General features: G+C 34.1%; 1 protein-coding gene across 1 annotated transcript in view; it reads left to right on the plus strand.

Moving 5' to 3' along the window:
- Positions 1-18,950, plus strand: part of LOC122217724 (probable ATP-dependent RNA helicase DDX60) — a 185,359-nt gene that overhangs the window by 95,014 nt on the left and 71,395 nt on the right. The window contains exons 11-19 of the mRNA XM_042935122.1: positions 1,427-1,568; positions 2,529-2,684; positions 5,897-6,002; positions 6,949-7,064; positions 8,555-8,715; positions 12,879-13,131; positions 14,688-14,854; positions 15,399-15,557; positions 17,330-17,479. Coding sequence (XP_042791056.1) covers positions 1,427-1,568; positions 2,529-2,684; positions 5,897-6,002; positions 6,949-7,064; positions 8,555-8,715; positions 12,879-13,131; positions 14,688-14,854; positions 15,399-15,557; positions 17,330-17,479 — 1,410 coding nt within the window. The remainder of the gene's footprint in view (positions 1-1,426; positions 1,569-2,528; positions 2,685-5,896; positions 6,003-6,948; positions 7,065-8,554; positions 8,716-12,878; positions 13,132-14,687; positions 14,855-15,398; positions 15,558-17,329; positions 17,480-18,950) is intronic.

Consider the following 18,950-nt stretch of genomic DNA (forward strand, 5'->3'; position numbering starts at 1 on the left):
CTTAGTAGTATTTTGTGAAAGGATTAGGTGGAGAGAACCTTACATGACAGTGGTTTTCCAAGTATGGTTCCCTTGACCAACAGCATCAGCATCACCTGGGAACTTCTTAGAAATGCAAATTCTTAGGCTCTACCCCAAACCTACTGAATCAATCTCTGGGAATGATGCCTAGTAATCTGTGTTTTATCTGAAAATCTTTCCATGTGAGGCTTATGCTGAAGTTTGAGAACCACTGCTCTATGGCTCTGTGGAGGTCTTTTTAGTATTTTATTATTGTTTAAATTACATTTTAGGCAGGAGGCTCCTACTTTGATATTTATGATTTCTCATGAACCTTGGGCAGTCTCCCTAACTTATTTGGTCAAAACTAGGTTTTCAAAGCAGTATCCTATAGCCACAAGTGGATATTGAGCATTTGAAATGTGGGTAGTCTGAATTGAGGTGTGCTCTAAGTTTAAAAGAAACACCAGATTTCAAAAGAATTTAGTATGAAAAACACATAAACTATTCTGTTGATATTTTTACATGGATTACACATTGAAATGATAACATTTTGGATATGTCATGTTAGATCAATAAAATAATTTTGCCTTTTTTTTTTTAAATGTGACTTCTAGAAAATTTAGAATGAGATATATGCTGCTTGCCCATGTTACGTTTCTATTGGATACTTCTGGGATCAGTTGCCACATCAACATAGATAAATAAATTGTTCATGTTCGGAAAGTGTTTGGTTTTATCATTAAGGGATTGTGGAGCAAAGAACACTCGGTTTTCCCCCTACTGAACTTTATTCCCCAAACGCTATCATTGGCTGAAAAGATGACTAGGCTTTCACTCGCTGAGGTTGTCTACTCATGTCTACTTAGCTCTGAACTAAGTGTGGCCAGTGAAGACATTCTGCCTGTGTTAGACATGAAGATAACCTCACTGTCATAAACTCCACAAGAGCACACCAAAGTAGATGGAGCGGAGTCTTTGAGTTTGAGGATTCGGCATCTTCCCCTGAACAAATGCCATATTTTAAATCCTCTTTTGACCTGAAAGTAAAACCGGAAAACATTAAAACCTCAGTAAAGAACAGAGGCGCATTTGAAAGCAGAAGTATTTCTGTAGCATTGGAACTATATCTGTGGATTAGTGTGAGAAAAAAAAAATTGTATTGAGTCCAACACAGGTTTCTATGATTCAGAATAAGGAACAATGTTGAATTAATTTTTTGGTCAGTTTGGTTTTATTTTATGATCCAGTCTTTTTAGATATAAAGCATTCATCATTATCCAGCTCAAAAGGTCTTACATTAATAAGAATTGGAGGAACCTTGCCAACTTGCCTTTCATTGGATTATTGATGTGTTTGAAGTTGTATAATAGTTTATTGCTAGTATAGCAATTGTCAGTGACTTGGTTTTATTTCTAATTTTCAGAAAAAGTGGTGTGAATATTTCATCCTAAGTAATATAAACATTTTTGAATTTTGGAATCTGAATTTAATTCACCTTTGCGACTTAAGTGATGAGCTTTTGTTGAAGAATATTGCTTTTTACTATGAAAATGAAAATGTTGAAGGTACCGTCTTAATATATTATAATAACTGTACTTTCACCCAGAGATAAACATTATAAAGAACTTAAAATTTCAAAATAATTTTCCTATATGTCCAACATATAACATAACAATTATTTTCCTCCCAATCTTTGTTTATACATGTATATAAGTTTTATTTAGTTGCAATCAGAGTGAATGTTATATTTTTAAACATTTTAACTTAATGTACTCCACAAGTATTCTTAGAAAAAATATGTGTTTGGGTATTTAGCATTTCTGGATCATTTTAGTAGTTGAATTTTTCATTTAAATATATGTATAACATTTAAAAAATATTTACTTTAATTAATATAATCAACCTATTACTATGAGATATTTAGGGAATTTTAATTTTTTCCCAAAGATAAAGCTGATTTATATATTTGGAAAAAAAATAAAAAATTAAGATTTATTTTTCTTTCTTGAATTATTTTCTTAGAATAAATTTTTGCTGTTTCTTAATAGCCAGAGGGGGGGAAAACATGTTTTAAGAGAGCTATAGCCCATTGTACACTATTGAAACTTATTTGACCTCTAGAATTTGGTTCCTACACATAGTAAACATTGGAATGAGTTAACTGCATTTAATTTTAGCAACCCTCTACAAATTTTCTCATCTCTGAAAAATGAGCTTTGTTCAGTTTTATTGGTTGTAGAAGTTATATGTGGCATCACCTTTTTTAACCTTATAAAATTGATATCCACAGTTATTGTTAGTTAAGACAGTTGTAATCTTAATACTTAGCTATCAAATAGGAAAACAAGATAATTTAAAAATCTATAGTCACATTAGGGACCATATTCATTTAGGTATCGTGTGGAACTCACTGAAAATTTCACTGTTTGAGAAATATTTCAGAACTCTATGAATTTAGTAAAAATGTGTGCTTCTCTATATATAGGAATGACTTTTAATGTTTAGTACTTTTAAATATTATATAGGCCTACATTTGAATTTGGGAGATGTCATTATGAAGGATTATGAACATCTCTGGAATACTGTGTCAAAGTTGGTCAGAAAGTTTTCTGTTGGAAAGCCATTTCCTCTGAGAACAACAAAACTTTCTTTTCTTGAAAAGAGTCCATCACCGATCAAAGGTAATAAATCTATAAATTAATTTGAAATGACAGTTCAAGTCTCTGAAAATGTTTTGAATGCACCACTAACTAAATGCTACACAGGTCTAAATTATTTTCTGGCACTATGCATTTTAATAATAAGTTACCTCTCAATGTATCATTGGGGTTATATATATATATATATATATTTTGTATATATATATATATATATTTTGTATATATATATATATATATTGTATATATATATATATTGGGGTTATATATATACACACACACACACACACATATATATATATATGTGTGTGTGTGTGTGTGTGTATATATAATATGTGTGTGTGTGTGTGTGTGTGTGTATATATGTTTTGCTCGTAACTAATTGTTGCCAGTTAAAAAAATGCCAGTTATATGTGAGTTTCATTTCTATCAATATGGCGGTATAAATCAGGTGAAAAATCTCTTTCGGGAAACCATTGAAATGCTGGTCAGACACACCAAACATCTTTTTGTATTATCACAACTAAACTCAAAAAAATAGAAGGGAAATTCCAGGAGTCAAAAATAAAGGGGAGAGGCTGATCTCTGGGTAATTCAAAATGAATTACTCTTATAATTTTTAATTATAAGTCCATCTTCCCAAGAATCTTGGGTTTCAATTACCTTGTAAGTAGGGTCAAGATAACACTAAGCCAGATGATTAAGGTGATCAGAAGAATCTGGTGCATTCTCTGTAGGGGAAAAACATCATGAGGCCTGGTTTTACAGGATACATGTTTTACTCATACTCTGACAATACTGAGTACAAATACAAATTTGTAAAACAACAGAGGAAATAAACTGCTAAGAGAAACAATAAGCTATGGAACTAGAATAATTTTGTAATTATCAAAAGTAGAATATACTATATACATACTTAAAATGCTTAAAAAAATAAAATATGAAATTTGAAACATGAGAAATAAAGTAACCAAAGTTGTAGAAATGAAAATATTGTCAATGGATAGGTTAAAAAGCTGATTGGATATTGCTAAAGAGAATGTGTGAACTAGAAATAGATCAAAAGAATTACACTTCAAAATAGAGATGACCTTGTTATATACCTTAAGCTTATACAATATTATATGTCAGTTACATCTCAATAAAGCTGGAAAAAACTTAAGAAAAAAAAAGAAATAAGAGATGAAACAGTAAAAAAAGTTATGTCAAAAAAGAAGATATAATGAAGAAGTCAAGCCTTTCATTCATTTGGAGATTCACAAGGAAAGAATGAACCAATGTGGGTTAGACAATATTTGAGGAGATCGTGGCTGGGTATTGCCTGGATGGATGAAAGACAAGAATTGCACATATAAGGATGTATGATGAATCCCAAGTGGGCTAAATTAAACATAAGCACGTATACACTCATAGATAAAAACACACACTGGATACAATATAGTAACACTGTAGAATACAAAAAAATAAATATCTTAACAAGAGTTAAAGAACAAAAATTAGTCTATGATACACTACCCTATAACAATGATAGAAATCAGAATATAGTGAAATTACATATAATTCTTAAAAAATCATTTAAGAATGAAGAAATAATTCACCATTGTAAGAAATACAAAAACTAATTTATCCATCATCATAGCATCACAGAAGATGTTTCCATACGATTGAATTTCAGGAAGAATAAAATGTCCCCCTAAGGAATATGAGAAGGAAAGTGAATGGGAATTTGGGATGTGTTGATATATTTCCAAATATGGGGGAAGAATATATATACTTTTATATCCAGATGAGTTTCACCAAGACTTAAAATTTTTTTATTTATTTATTTTTTTAAATTTTTTTTTTTTTTAACGTTTATTTATTTTTGAGACAGGGAGAGACAGAGCATGAACAGGGGAGGGGCAGAGACAGAGGGAGACACAGAATCTGAAACAGGCTCCAGGCTCTGAGCTGTCAGCACAGAGCCCAACGCGGGGCTCGAACCCATGGACCGTGAGATCATGACCTGAGCCGAAGTCGGACGCTTAACCGACCAAGCCACCCAGGCGCCCCAAGACTTAAAATTTTTAAAAAAATTTTTAAGTGTTTATTATTTTCGAGAGAGAGAGAAACAGAGTGCGTGTGGGGAAGGGGCAGAGAGAGCAGGAGACAAAGAGTCCAAAGAAGGCTCCAGGATCTGAGCTGTCAGCAGAGAGCCCAAAGAAGGGCTCAAACCCATGAACTGTGGGATCATGACCTGAGCTGAAGTCAGATGCTCAACCAACTGAGCTACCTAGGCACCCCTCACCAGACACAGACTATTGAGTGCAAGTAATTTATTGATCCCAGGAAGAGCAAATAAGGAAGTGGTTAGGTAAGATCGGGAAGAGAACAAAACCAATGTAGGACAGGCTACTGGTTTCCACTGTGGGTAACTACAGGTAGATTTCACTGAGAATCTTAGAATGGTGTACAAACCACCTCAGAGATGTCTCACCTGAAGAGACTGGGGCATTTACTGTGAAATTCTTGTCATGTTTTTGGCTGAGGGTTATCTCTGGGGCAGTGGAGACTCAGCACTTCTGGCCTTCTTCACATGGCTGTAAGAAGAAAAGTGCTCTGGCAGAGACTTGGAGGAGGAAGATGTCAGGCAAACACAGAATAGTGAACACCAAGGGATTAACATGCACAGCAATAGCAGCTTACCTAGAATTATGAACCAGATAGTAATAAAAAAGCATTTATTAGCCAAATATTATATATAGGATATATGTGTGTTACGTACGGTATCTATCAAGTTTATGTGTATATATAGAAATACATATACACATATATATCTATACATGGATATCAAAGAGCATGTAAGAAAATACTGTAATGATACCAAATTTCATTTCCCCTAACTTCTTTTTTATTTCATTTTCTTAAAAGTATTTATAGGGTAGATATCTGAGTAAGAGTTCCATATTCAAATTCCTTATAATGGGGGAAAATAAAAGGAATAAAGAGGACACAGGTATTTTTCTACTTACTTACCTATGTGCCTAAATGCTGCCTATTTCGTTATACTCTGCTATGTTCCAAAATGTTTTAATGTGGGTAATAGCTGTATGGGAAGGTCTGGAATTGATAAATGTAAATAAAATCAATGAAAAATGGGTTTTAATGTAAAACTTTACAAAATGATGTATAATATTCCTGTATGAAAGTTTCACATTTGACAATGTCTTAATTTTTTTTTTTTAACTTGTTTACAGATACTTCCAAGGAAAATATTCCTAACTTGGGTTTTATTCCAATGTCATGTGAATTGGTTGATAAGTTTGTTGGTGACATTTTGAAAGATTTGCCTTTCTTAAAGAGGTATAAGAACAAAAATGTCTCAATAAATGATTGGGTGGACAAATGATTTACAATAAATGTCGCAATTCTATGAAGTGCAACAGATTAAATGGAATATATTAGATGCAATATGTGTTTGTAATACTGAATGAGTTTAATAGCAAATTTATCAGTGTCTTTGATCTTAACTAGGTTAAAATCAACATGGTTTAAAAAAATTTTTTTAATGTTTATTTCTTTTTGAGAGAGAAAGAGAGACAGAGCATGAACAGGGAGGGGGCAGAGAAAGAGGGAGTCAGAGGATCCGAAGCAGAGTCCAGGCTCTGTGCCGTCAGCACAGAGCCCAACGCAGGGCTTGAACTCACGAACCACGAGATCATGACCTGAGCTGAAGTCTGTCACACTGAGCCACCCAGGTGCCCCCAAGTCAACATGGTTTTAATCTTAGAGTAAAATTACTCCCGCTGGGGTTGCCTGGGTGGCCCAGTCGGTCAAGTGTTTGACTCCTGACTTTGGTTCAGATCATGATCTCACAGTTGGTGAGATCAAGCCTTGCAACTGGCTATGTGGGCTGTGCAGAGTCTGCTTGGGATTCTTTATCTCCCTCTCTCTGCCTTCCCCTGCCAATGCATGTGCACATGTGCAGCTCTCTTTTTCTCTCTCAAAATAAATAAATAAACACTTTTAAAAAAGTACTCCAGCTGGATGTTTTTAATTAATGGATCAATAATGAATATTTGTTGATGTTGATGGTACTGTTAGACATGTTGACTAGATTCTGGGTTCTTAGGCACCTAATAAACTGCTTTTTGGATTCTAACACCCACATCATCTTACAGAAAGAGGAAAGGTGGCTGTGATTTTTTAAAAATATTAAAAAATAAAATCTAAAAAAATAAAATCTGTGCTGTGTTCTGTTTGGAAGCATGAAATTTAAAATACGCATATATTTCTTTTTGTATCATAGCGATGATCCTGTTGTAACTTCACTGGTTAAACAAAAGGAATTTGATGAACTTGTGCATTGGCATTCTCACAGACCGCTTAGTGATGATTATGACAGGACAAAGTGTCAATTTGATGGTGAGTACTGTGACTCTGGTGAAATAAATTAAAATCAATTTCAGTCTCTGCTTTTTATTTTGTAATGAAAAATTATCAGGTTAGGAGCCACAGTTATACTTCTTTTTTTTTCTTTAATTTTTTTTGAGAGAGAGCTCATATGCATGTGCACGCAACTGGGAGAAAGACAGAGTGAGAGGCAGAGAGAGAATCTTAAGCAGACTCAGGGTTCGATTTCACAAGTGTGAGATCATGACCTGAGCTGAAATCAAGAGTCAGACACTTAACTGACTGAGCTACCCAGGCACCCTATAAGTTATATTTCTTGAATAATGATAGTCTACAAGGTATTTAGATGTATGACAGTAAAGATGGTAATGAAGAAGTCCCACTTCGTTTACTGATAGTCATAGGTACACAGGTATGCAGATGTCCTAGGAAGTGAACCAATCCTGCATTTGTCCCCATAAAAATTAGAAGCTGTTTTAAAGAAATATGGTTTATAGTTAAAATGCCTGTGTATTCCTTGAAGTTCAAAACACCAAGGCCATAGTCTTTCAAGCAATTTCAGCTGCTTTTACATCACCCAGTTGATTACGTGTACCAAGTTCTAGCATTTTATGTACTTTCCTGCTGAGGACGGTTAGAACTGCAAAAAGAGGCCCATGAAATCACTAACAGTAGATCCATAGAGATCGAATTAGGGATCTTGTCTCATTGGTTCCCTTGTCTTCATCTCACTTTTGTCTATCCTGACGCTTAACCTCCACCCTTCTTCAAGTTGACAAAACTTACAGAAGAATTGAGGAGTGTGCATAGTAAGCTCGCTCATATGAAATACTTGTCAGTCTGCGTTTATAAATGGCTACTAAGATCCTGAAAGATGTAGGGGGGTCTTTTAGATTAACCATTAATATCCTTCAAAGTGGTTTAATTTGATACATGTAGATATAGACACAGAAAAATTAGCCAGCTTAATTATTGTCTAAATTGTAGTTTGTTTTGGGTGTGGGAGCAAGTCATACCTTGATTGTTGGGATTCCCTGTGTCATTGGATTTTTCCATAGTGAAAGTATTCTTCAGTTGCTAAGCTGTTGGCTCTGCAGCTATGGTTGGAGTAAGGATTTTCCTATCAAGTGATGCCAGAAGTCAGAATATCTAAGATGGATATATTCTAGATTTTGCCCCTACCTTCTTCTTAAACTCATTCACAGGGCACATAACAGAGGTAATGCCTAGAATCTGTCATTCTTTGTAGCATCCTGATATTTGCTTTGGGGGGTAGACAGTGAAAGAGTGTTTTGTCACTTCTGTCCTTTAAATAAGGTAAGGAATTATTCCATAGACAAGATTTAGCCTGACTTAAGATTTCCTCTTTAACAAAAGTAAATCAGACTAAATTACTATTCCAAACTAAAAAGTACATGTGTGCGTGGGATGGTATGAAGAATTAGTGAGAATGTTATTGAAAAAAAATAATAGTTTTACATTTCAAGTCTTTTCTTTTTCAGAAAAATCTAGAGATCCTCGTTTTCTTAGGTCTGTGCAGAAGTATCATGTTTTTCAACGATTTTATGGGAGCTCATTAGAATCAGTCTCTCCAAAAGTTGTTGTAACTCAAGCTGTCAAGCCAAAGAGTAATTTCAGTGTACCCAAGAACAAAAAGGCACATGTAGGTTCTATTAATTCTATCACATTTAAAACTTTTTTTTTCCTTTTCTTAAGTTGATATTTGCTCAATTCCTTTGGTAGTTTCTTTCCATGCTATGCTTTTTCTTTTTATATATGATCGTTGGATTATTTATTATTTATTTGCTAAGAAAGTCTAACCTCCATATAAAAGGTTATATATGATCCACTGTGCATAATAAAATATATATATGTATTTGGAAAAGAATATAAGATATTAAGTTACTAAAGGCTTGGATTTAGAAATGTTGAAGTAAAATTAAAAATATAGGTCTTTGGGAGTTCTGGTCTATGATGACAATATAGGAATTTCCTGAAGTCACCTCCTCCTATAGACATAATGAATTTACAGAGACATACAGAAGAATTCTCCATGAAGACAATCCAGAAACTAGGGAAAGAACTCCTACACATTGAACAAATGAGAAAAAACCCACAATGAAACAGGTAGAAGAGGCTGAGACACGTTGTCGCCAAAAACTCCACCACTGGTGCAGGGACACAATTGGGAGAGAACTCACAAGTCTTCAGTTTTTCCCTCAGAAGGAAAGGATTGGGACCAAAATTTTGGGTCTAGCACCCCAACATTTTAGTTCCACCTGAGGAATGAGCCTCCCTAAAACATCTAGCTTTGAAATGCCAACAAAGCTTGCATCCACAAGACCCACAAGACTTTAGCCTGGCTATCTCCCCAGGGCTCAGCACAGAGGCAGCATACCAAACTGCTCATTCCCTATCTTTCTCCAAAAGAGGCTGATTTGCATACTTTAAAAACAGGGAAAGAGGACTATAAGCATTGTTCTAGAGAAAACTATCAAATCACAAAGGAAGAGAAAAAGAGAAGTGAAGAATAAAGTCAGAAAAAAATTAGTGGCAATAGTAAGTCAATACCTACTAACAGTTAATTTAAATATAAATGGCCTAAATTCTCCAATCAAAAGACATAGAATGGCTGAATGCACACTAATACTAATACTAATATTAATATTTCATTTATAATTGCATCAAAATATCTAGACATAAATTTTACCAAGGAAGTAAAACACCTGTGCTCTGAAAACTATAAAACATCAATGAAAGAAATTGAAAGTGACAAAAAAATGGAAAGATACTCCATGCTCTTCTATTAGAAGAATTATTGTTGTCAAAATGTCCATACTACTCAAAACAATATACAGATTTAATGCATTCCCTATCAAACTACCAACAACATTTTTCACAGAACTAGAACAAATAATCCTAAAATTTGTATGGAACCATAAAAGACCGCAAATAGTCAAAGTAATTTTGAAAAAAAGAACAAAACTGGAAGTATCACAATATATACACAAGATATACTACAAAACAGCATGATATTGGCACAAAAACAGACACATAGATCAATAGAACAGAATAGAGAGCCCAGAAAGAAACCCACACATATATGGTTGTTTCAAGAAAAAGGAGGCAAGAATATATAATGGGGTGAAAGACAGTTTAATAAATGGTGCTGGGAAAATTGGACATCTGCCTGCAAAAGAATGAAAGTAGACTCCTAACATATAACATGCACAAAAATCAACTCAAAATAAAGGCTTGAATAAAAGACCTAAAACCATGAAACTCCTAGAAGAAAATGGGGTAAGTGCCTTGGCATTGTTCTTAGCAATGATTTTTTTTTTTTTTTTTGTATTTGACATCAAAAGCAAAGGGAACAAAAGCAAAAATAAATAACTGAGGTTACATCAAACTAAAAGCTTCTGTATGCCAAAGGAAACCATCACTGAAATGAAAAGGCAGTCTGCTCTATGAGAAGATATTTGCAAAATCTATCTCTAATAAGGGGTTAATATCTAAAATATCTAAAGAACATATTAATAGCAAAACAATCTGATTAAAAATGGGCTGAGTACTGAAAAGAATTTTTTTTCAAAGAAGATATATGAGTAGCCAACAGGTACATGAAAAGGTGCTCAACATTACCAATCATCAGGGAAATGCAAGTCAAAACCACAAGGAGATGTCATCTCAGACCTATCGGAATGGCTGTCATGAAAAAGGAGGTAACAAGTGTTGGCAAGGATTTGGAGAAGGGAGAACTCTTGTGTACTGTGTGTGGAAATGTAAATGGTACAGCTACTATGAAAACAATATGGAGGTTACTAAATTAAAAATAGAACTACATAGGAAGTACCAATCCACTTCTGGGTATATATCATAGGAAATGAAAACAGACTATAGAAGAGTTATCTGCACATCCATGTTCATGGCAGCATTATTTACAATAGCCAAGATATGGAAACAGTGTAAACATTCGTCAATGGATGATTAGATAAAGAGGATGTGATATATACATACACAAAAGAAGATTGTTCAGCCATAAGAAGGAATTCTTGCCATTTATGACAACATGGATAAACCTGGCGATGCTGAGTGAAGTAAGCCAGACAGAGAAAGATACTGCATATCATCACTTATATGTGAAATAAAAAAAAAAAAGTTAAATTAATTAGAAGCAGAGAACAGAAAAATGGTTGCCACAGACTGGCGGGGAACAATAGGTAGAGGTTGGTAAAAGGATACAAACTTTTAGCTGTACGATGAATAATGTCTGAGAAGCTAATGTAAAATATAGTGACTGTAGTTGATAACACTGTAATGCATCAATGAAATTTGCTAAGACAGTAGATTTTAAATGTTCTCACCCCCCTTAAAGTGTAAATATGTGAGATAATTCCCAATGGGGGGAATTCTTCTACAATGTATACATATATTAAGTCACCATGATGTACACTTTAAATATTTTACAATTTTATTGTTTCATAATACCTCAGTAAAGCTGAAATTATTTAAGAAGTTCAAGCAGAAATAGGGACTTTTGCTTTAATAGTCAAAAAGCAGCCTCTTCAAGCCCAGATAAGTGGTCATTGTGTTTCTCCTTGTGTTGACAACCTCCTTTTTATTTTCATAGCCAATTTTATTGTTAGTGAGATCATCCAATTACAACTTTTTCTCTCTCATTTAGGGCTAGCAAGAAGGTTCTGTGTTTTTTGTTTTGTTTTTTTGAGAGATGTTATAAAGTAGAGAGTTTGCAAAAATTCTTATTACATACTATAAGATATGAAGACTGGAAAAAAATCCCATTTTTTTTCTTTTATGTCATTAGTAATTAAATAAATTCTCTCATTGGGACTAAACAACCTCAACATTGTGTAAATGTGCTTTTGTAGCAACTGTTCAGTAAGTCTGCATATTCAAGATATAATAAGCATTGTGTATGGCAAAGGGCCAAAGGTCACTCTTATTGAGAAAGAACCATGCTGAGTAACCCACTTGGTAGATGAAAACATTGGGACACCTCAAATAATATCGATTAGAATTAAGTATTGAGAAGTGTGGCAACTAATATTGACTTTATTATAGGCAAAGTTTAGATATTAGTTTCATGACTAACCTGAGTAGTGGGAGGTTTATCAGAATTTTCTTGTCTATACATTCTCCAATTTGAATTTTTAAAAATATTTATTTATTTTTGAGAGAGAGAAGAGAGAGAGAGAGAACACAAGAGCAGGGAAGGGGCAGAGAGAGGGAGACATATAATCCGAACCAGGCTCCAGGCTCTCAGCTGTCAGCACAGAGCCCTACGCGGGGCTGAAACTCATGAACCCTTAGATCGTCATGATCTGAGCTGAAGTCGGATGCTTAACCGACTGAGCCACCCAGGTGCCCCTACAATTCTCCAATTTGTTTTTTGCAGATCAATAAATTGGGTTGGTGAAAGTATAGTAAAGTGGGTCCATATTGTATTTAATCCATTACAGGGAGAGCAGCAGGAACAAATAAATGCAGGAGACATGAAAAAACAATGGCCTGATGTTTCTGATCTACACCACTTGAAATCTGCAAAATTATTTGTGGAGAGGCTTTTTAGTCTTAAATTTAATTGTCATAAATTTTCAATTAACAGAGGCTTTAAGAAACAGATACTAGGAAAAAAAAAGGAAACAGATACTGAAATTAAAGTTGTTCCTATTCAAGAATGGGATGGTTGTCAAAATAATCAATATAGACTTAAAAATATTCTCCCATATGTGAAATTTAATCTTGGGATATTTCCAACTTCTTTTATGGTATGTTTTTTGTTTTTTTGTTTTCCTTTTTGGTCAGGAGACCAAGGCTGAAATAATTACTAGAGAGAATAAGAAGAGGTTACTTGCTAAGGAAGAACAAAAAGAGGAGAAAAAATGGAATGCTGTGTCATTTTCTATTGAAGAGGAAATGAAAGAGAACTTAATCTCTGGAATAAAGAACCTGGAAGATTTTTTAAAATCATGTAAAAGTAACTCTGTGAAATTTCGAGTTGAAATGGTCGCGTTAACTGCCTGCTTGAAAGCGTGGAAAGAACAGTGTCGCGGTAAAGGTATGTGACTCTATATTTTTTGCTTTGATAACTGGAGAATTAATAAAATAAGGTAATGATAATGGATGTCATTTATTAACTGGAAATTTGTGTTAGAAGCCTTAGATGCATTATGTGATTTTATCCTTACAAAATCCCTCTAAGTCTTATTACTTCTTTTATCAGTGAGCAGTGAAATCTCAGAGAGAGTCTAAGTAGCAAATATACAGCACATTCCTAAACAAATTCAAATCCAATCAGTCAAAGGTAGGCTTAAGAATAACTACTTCCAAAGTTGTGCGCATAGTCAAGGGAACCAACCATGACGGTGAGGCTCCCTGAGAGAATCTGTCACTCATCTTTGATATCTGAAGTGCAAACATTTTCTTGCTGGGTAAAACTAAGGATAATGTTTGCTGAGCATGTTTGAATTCTTCCAAATGTTGCTATTGCTTGCATGTACTCTACTTTGCAATTTCTGTAGAATGTGGTAGAATAAAAAAGAAGAGACAAGAAGAGGAAGATAAAGGAGAAATAAAACTGGGTAGAGACATATAAATTGATAACAGGTGAATGATCATGTGCCATAATAGCTCCAAACTGACAATTCTTCCTAGTAAACCTACGTGATCTGTCCGGTTTGAGCATCTCCACACTTGAATCCATTTAACACATGGTTACCAGGTTCTTTTTTTTTTTTCCTTCTCCTCTTGTTCTGCTAACTTCAATCTCCTTTAACATAGTCAGCCTTTCATTGTGGATTCTGTCACAGTGAGAAGCATAAGATTTGGCTTATATATTTCTCCCTAAACAACATGTTGTATCAGAATTTGCAGTTGATTGCTACTAAGAAAGATCAGAATTCAGTGGCTTACTCTCCTGAGGGTAAGAATTCTATATTGAATTTGTTTTGTAGTCTCTTACAGTATTCAGTGGGTGTTTGGTAATATTTGTTAGATAGCTAACATATAAGCTTATTGGAGAAAAGGCGAAATTAAAAACAGCCCTAACATGGTAAGTATGGAAAGATTAGAAGTGTGGAGGAATAAAAAAGATATTTATAACTATAAAGAAATGAAGAATTAGCAAAGTCTGTATCTGGCAGTTGTAACAGACCGATTGAATTGACAGCCTCCAATGATTACACCAAATAAATGATTACACCAAATAGTTATCTGTGGTCAATAGTAGAATTCAATAAATGTTGCAAAGTTTTTAACCAGATCTTTAAAGTCATCTAAATATTTTTCTTTGACCACGGTAGAGCACACATGAAAATAATAGGTGGAGAAAAGATTTGTTGTTCCCCAGAACTCTTATACAACCTTGAACTTTAACAATCTTCTTTCTATCATGAACTATAAGATTTTTCTTTGTCTCTGTTACTTGCACAGCTATTTCCCGGCTACCCATGGAGATGATGAAGTGGGTATAGCTGCACTTTTATTACATTTTTCCTAGTCCTCTTTATTCCAAAACCTTTGTTAATGTTAAGATAGTGAATTTAACTAGGTCAGATTGATAGCCTGGATGACTAATCTTGGATGATCTTTGTATGTTGTTTATTGTTTGCTAAGGTGAAAGCACAAAAGATTTAAGTATAGCTGTTCAAATGATGAAAAGGATCCACTCCTTGATGGAAAGATACCCAGAACTTTTGCAGGAGGCAGATCAGCAACTCATAGCCAGATGTCTGAAGTACTTAGGATTTGATGAATTGACAAGTTCTTTATATCCAACCCAGGTAATTTTCAGAATAGCTCCATTTTAATAGAATAATTATTGGGTATACATAAAGTATCTTGCAAATTAAGTCACCTCTTCTAGATTTTTTTTTTTATACTGACAGTATTTCCTCCAAGTTCAAAGTCATTTACTAGTGATTCAGCTGCCTGTACTTGAGATAATCTAGAATTAGAAAATTGATACAAATGCTTGTCTGGACAAACAGACTGCCAGGTAATTTCTGCAAAGCCTTAAAACTAATCCTGTGTTTAATTCTAGCAAACAGTTTAAAAACTATATAGTAATTATTTAATTGTCATTAAATATATTAGATTGTAGCTATAAATACCATAATGGATATTTGAAAATCTTGATGTTTATCAATATACTCACAGTTAAGATAATGATTTAGGTGGTAAAGAACTTGTTCAATAAATATTACAAAACTGAAAATGTGGTAAAATACTTTTCTCATAAAAAGTGCTCAGTAATAAATATTTTAATTATTTAAACAATGTTATAGTTTAAAATCACTTTCCAAATGGACTTTTGAATTAATATAGGTTGTAAGAGATGACATAGAGGAGAAGAAAATGGATAAATATTCAGTTGGCATGGGACCAGTTCGGTTTCAACTACAATACATGGGCCATTATTTGATACGAGATGAGAGAAAAGATCCAGATCCCAGAGTTCAGGATTTTATTCCTGACACGTGGCAGGTAATAATTGAATGAAACAAAAATTTTATTTTATTTGTATTTTATTATTAAATGTTATCTCAGAAACTTTTCATTATTGTGGCTTTACATCTTATATTTGGCATGAACTTAATATTGAGTCCTGTCGTTTAAAATTATTTCGTCATTGAAAATGTCATTGGTAAATTCTTTTTCGCTTAAAGTGAAATTTTCTTTTCATTCATTTTTTTGTATATTGACCATTGCCTAGGAGGTACTTTGATGAATTCACATATATATTTTTAAAGTTGTCTGTGTGTCATCCAGTTGTATCATTGCGGAGCAATCTCTGTGTTTTCCCTGTGTCAATAGGATTTCACATGTAAATGTGCCCAATTTTGGTAGTTTAAATAGTACAGCAATTGTTCAGATATTTACATGCTACACATGTCACCATAGTAGTCATTCTTCTATAAATAAATGTAAAATTGATGGATATAAAACTTAGAATTAAATGGTGTGGTTCTGCATAGATTGGACTAAAAAAATTGCTGATAAATTGAACATGTTTACCTATAAAAGTGCAATTTCATAGGTTCAATCAAACAGACTTCCAGTTCAGAATATGACTTTATCTTAAGAAGTTGTGGTTTATATATACAATGGAATACTGCTTGGCAATGAGAAAGAACGAAATACGGTCTTTTGTAGCAACATGGGTGGAACTGGAGAGTGTTAATGCTAAGTGAAATAAGTCATACAGAGAAAGACAGATACCCTATGTTTTCACCCTTATGTGGATCCTGAGAAACTTAACAGAAGACGGTGGGGGAAGGGAAGGGGAAAAAAAAAAATGTTACAGAGAGGGAAGGAGGCAAACCATAAGAGACTCTTAAATACTGAGAACAAACTGAAGGTTGATGGGGGGTGGGGCGGGAGGGGAAAGTGGGTGATGGGCATTGCGGAGGGCACTTGTTGGGATGGGCACTGGGTGTTGTATGGAAACCAATTTGACAATAAATAATCATATTAAAAAAACAGAATATGACTTTATCTTATATTGATGATGGTGGGATATCTTAAAAAACTCCCCCCTCCTTTTCAGTAATGAGAGGACTAGTTCCTTACTTTAGTGCAGGACACAAAGCAGCCAGGTGCTCTCCATTAATCCTCCACACATTTCAATTCTTTTGATGTACACTTTATTTTGAGGTGTGGCCCAGAGTGGACCTAGATGAAGAATGTGCAGACTGAGGTTTGGGATGTTTTTCCATCTTCTGCCCAATCATATGATTCTTTGATTATTCATCATTTTGATGAATAAAAGCATACTGAAAATTTCACATACCCTCCAAAGGAGGGATCTGGTATTCTTCTATATACAAAGTAAAAGATAACTGGTAAAATTATGAATGGTTGATTTTTTTCTCCTCAGCTGCCTTTTCACCATCATAAAAAATACATACTGGTTACTTCTTAGAACTTCATTTCTCAAAGCCTTTGGAGAAGAGCTGTACTTAGTCAATGAAAAATACTTAGAAAAAAAAATCTTCCCAATGACAAGATACTTTCTTCAGTCTCAGTCTCCATTTTTCACACACAAACCTACCTCTGGATGCTCAAAAGCGTAACAATTCTCTCTTCTGAGAGAATGCCGTGAGTTCTTCAGACTTTCCTGTTATGTTTCTTCATGTGTTTTCAACTCCCAGTTATTCCATTTGAAGTTCAGAAAAATACTGGAAGTGCATTCATATATTTGTTTTGGTAACATGCTCTTCCTGTTATCCACATGAATGGTGTTCTGAACCCTGCAGCGTGAACTCCTCGATGTTGTGGATAATAATGAGTCAGCAGTGATTGTTGCCCCAACGTCCTCGGGCAAAACCTATGCTTCCTACTACTGCATGGAGAAAGTGCTGAAGGAGAGCAATGAAGGGGTGGTCGTGTATGTTGCACCAACAAAGGTAGCGCTCACGTGACTTGAATTTTCTCTTTCATTCCTGAACCTCCTCTTTTAAAATAATGCATCTAGTCACGTGATGAATCTATTTCACTTTTTGTTATTTATTTATTTTCCAGTTTTCTTAATCTATAATTGGCATATAACATTATTGTGTTATTTAAGGTGTACCAAACATAATTCGGTATGTGTGTATATTGTGAAATGATTGCCACGGTGAGTTTAGTTAACGCCCATCACCTCATATAGCTACAAACTATTTTAGTGATGAGAACTTTTAAGATCTATATATACTCTTAGTAACATTCAGCTATGCAGTACAGTATTGTTAAACATAGTCACCATGCTCTACATTACATATCTACTACTTATTTTAAAACTGGAAATTCGTACCTTTTGTCCACCTTCACTCATTTCATCCATCCCCTCTTACCCCTACCCTCTGGTACCCACCGATTTATTCTCTGTTTCCAGAACTTTCACTTTGTTTTTTGACCCGCATTTTCCCCTGCCAGTTTCAGAGGCCAAAATAACACTTTTCTTAGAGCCATTGTGAGGAAAAAGTCTGGTCTTGGGATTTTGTCATTCAGTATTATATTTGAATTGAGAGAAGCACCCACACTTTGCTGGGCAATGTTGAGTCTCTTAGGAATCTAATACTGCCTTTCCAGAATTTATGAGATTGATCTAATCTGCTGTTGGGCATTTGTGACTGGCCTGTTTCTCAAGCCAGATTGTTTTGCCATTTTTCTTTTATGTCTATTACTGCCTAATGTTGAGCTTAAAAACAGAAAGTATGATCTTTGTTGTTCAGGAGAAAGTTTGATTTATGGCAAGTATGTTTGTATTTCCTCATTCATGACCCTTTGCTTGTAATGTGATTACTCTTAGGAAAGGCAAATTTAGTTGAGATAACTTTAATTCTATAGATTAAAGTGAATTCAAATTCCATTTCAGTTTCTAGGAAAATGTGTAAAGTTTAGTGACTTGTGGTCAGCCTGAGAACGAGATTGATCAGTACGGTTTATTGAAATCAGGCCCTATTATTTTTTATTGTAGCTTTTTGGTTTTTCATGGCTATTAAAACATTAAGTGCTCATTGCAGGAATTAATAATATTTATCAAGAAAAATTAAGCTAACCAGAGATGGAATTTTAGTAAGTCAACACTGTACATATTGCCAAATTACTCTCTTAAAAGTTTAAATCCATTTTTATTTCCACTGGCACGTATGGCAGTGTATAGTCTCTTTTCTTCTCCAACATTTCTATTATCACTTGAAAAGTATCTGCCATAAAAATAAAGTTTCTGTGATACTGACAGGTGAAAACTTCTCTCAGATTTCAATTTGCATTTCTGTGATCACTAGTCCTTTGGGTATCTTTATGTGATTTTTTTTGGACATTGACATTTTGTTTTTGTAATTTTTTTAATGTTTACTTATTCTTGACAGAGAGACAGAGAGAGAGACAGAG

The sequence above is a fragment of the Panthera leo genome, chromosome B1 (assembly GCF_018350215.1).
Source record: "Panthera leo isolate Ple1 chromosome B1, P.leo_Ple1_pat1.1, whole genome shotgun sequence".
Lineage (NCBI taxonomy): Eukaryota > Metazoa > Chordata > Mammalia > Carnivora > Felidae > Panthera > Panthera leo.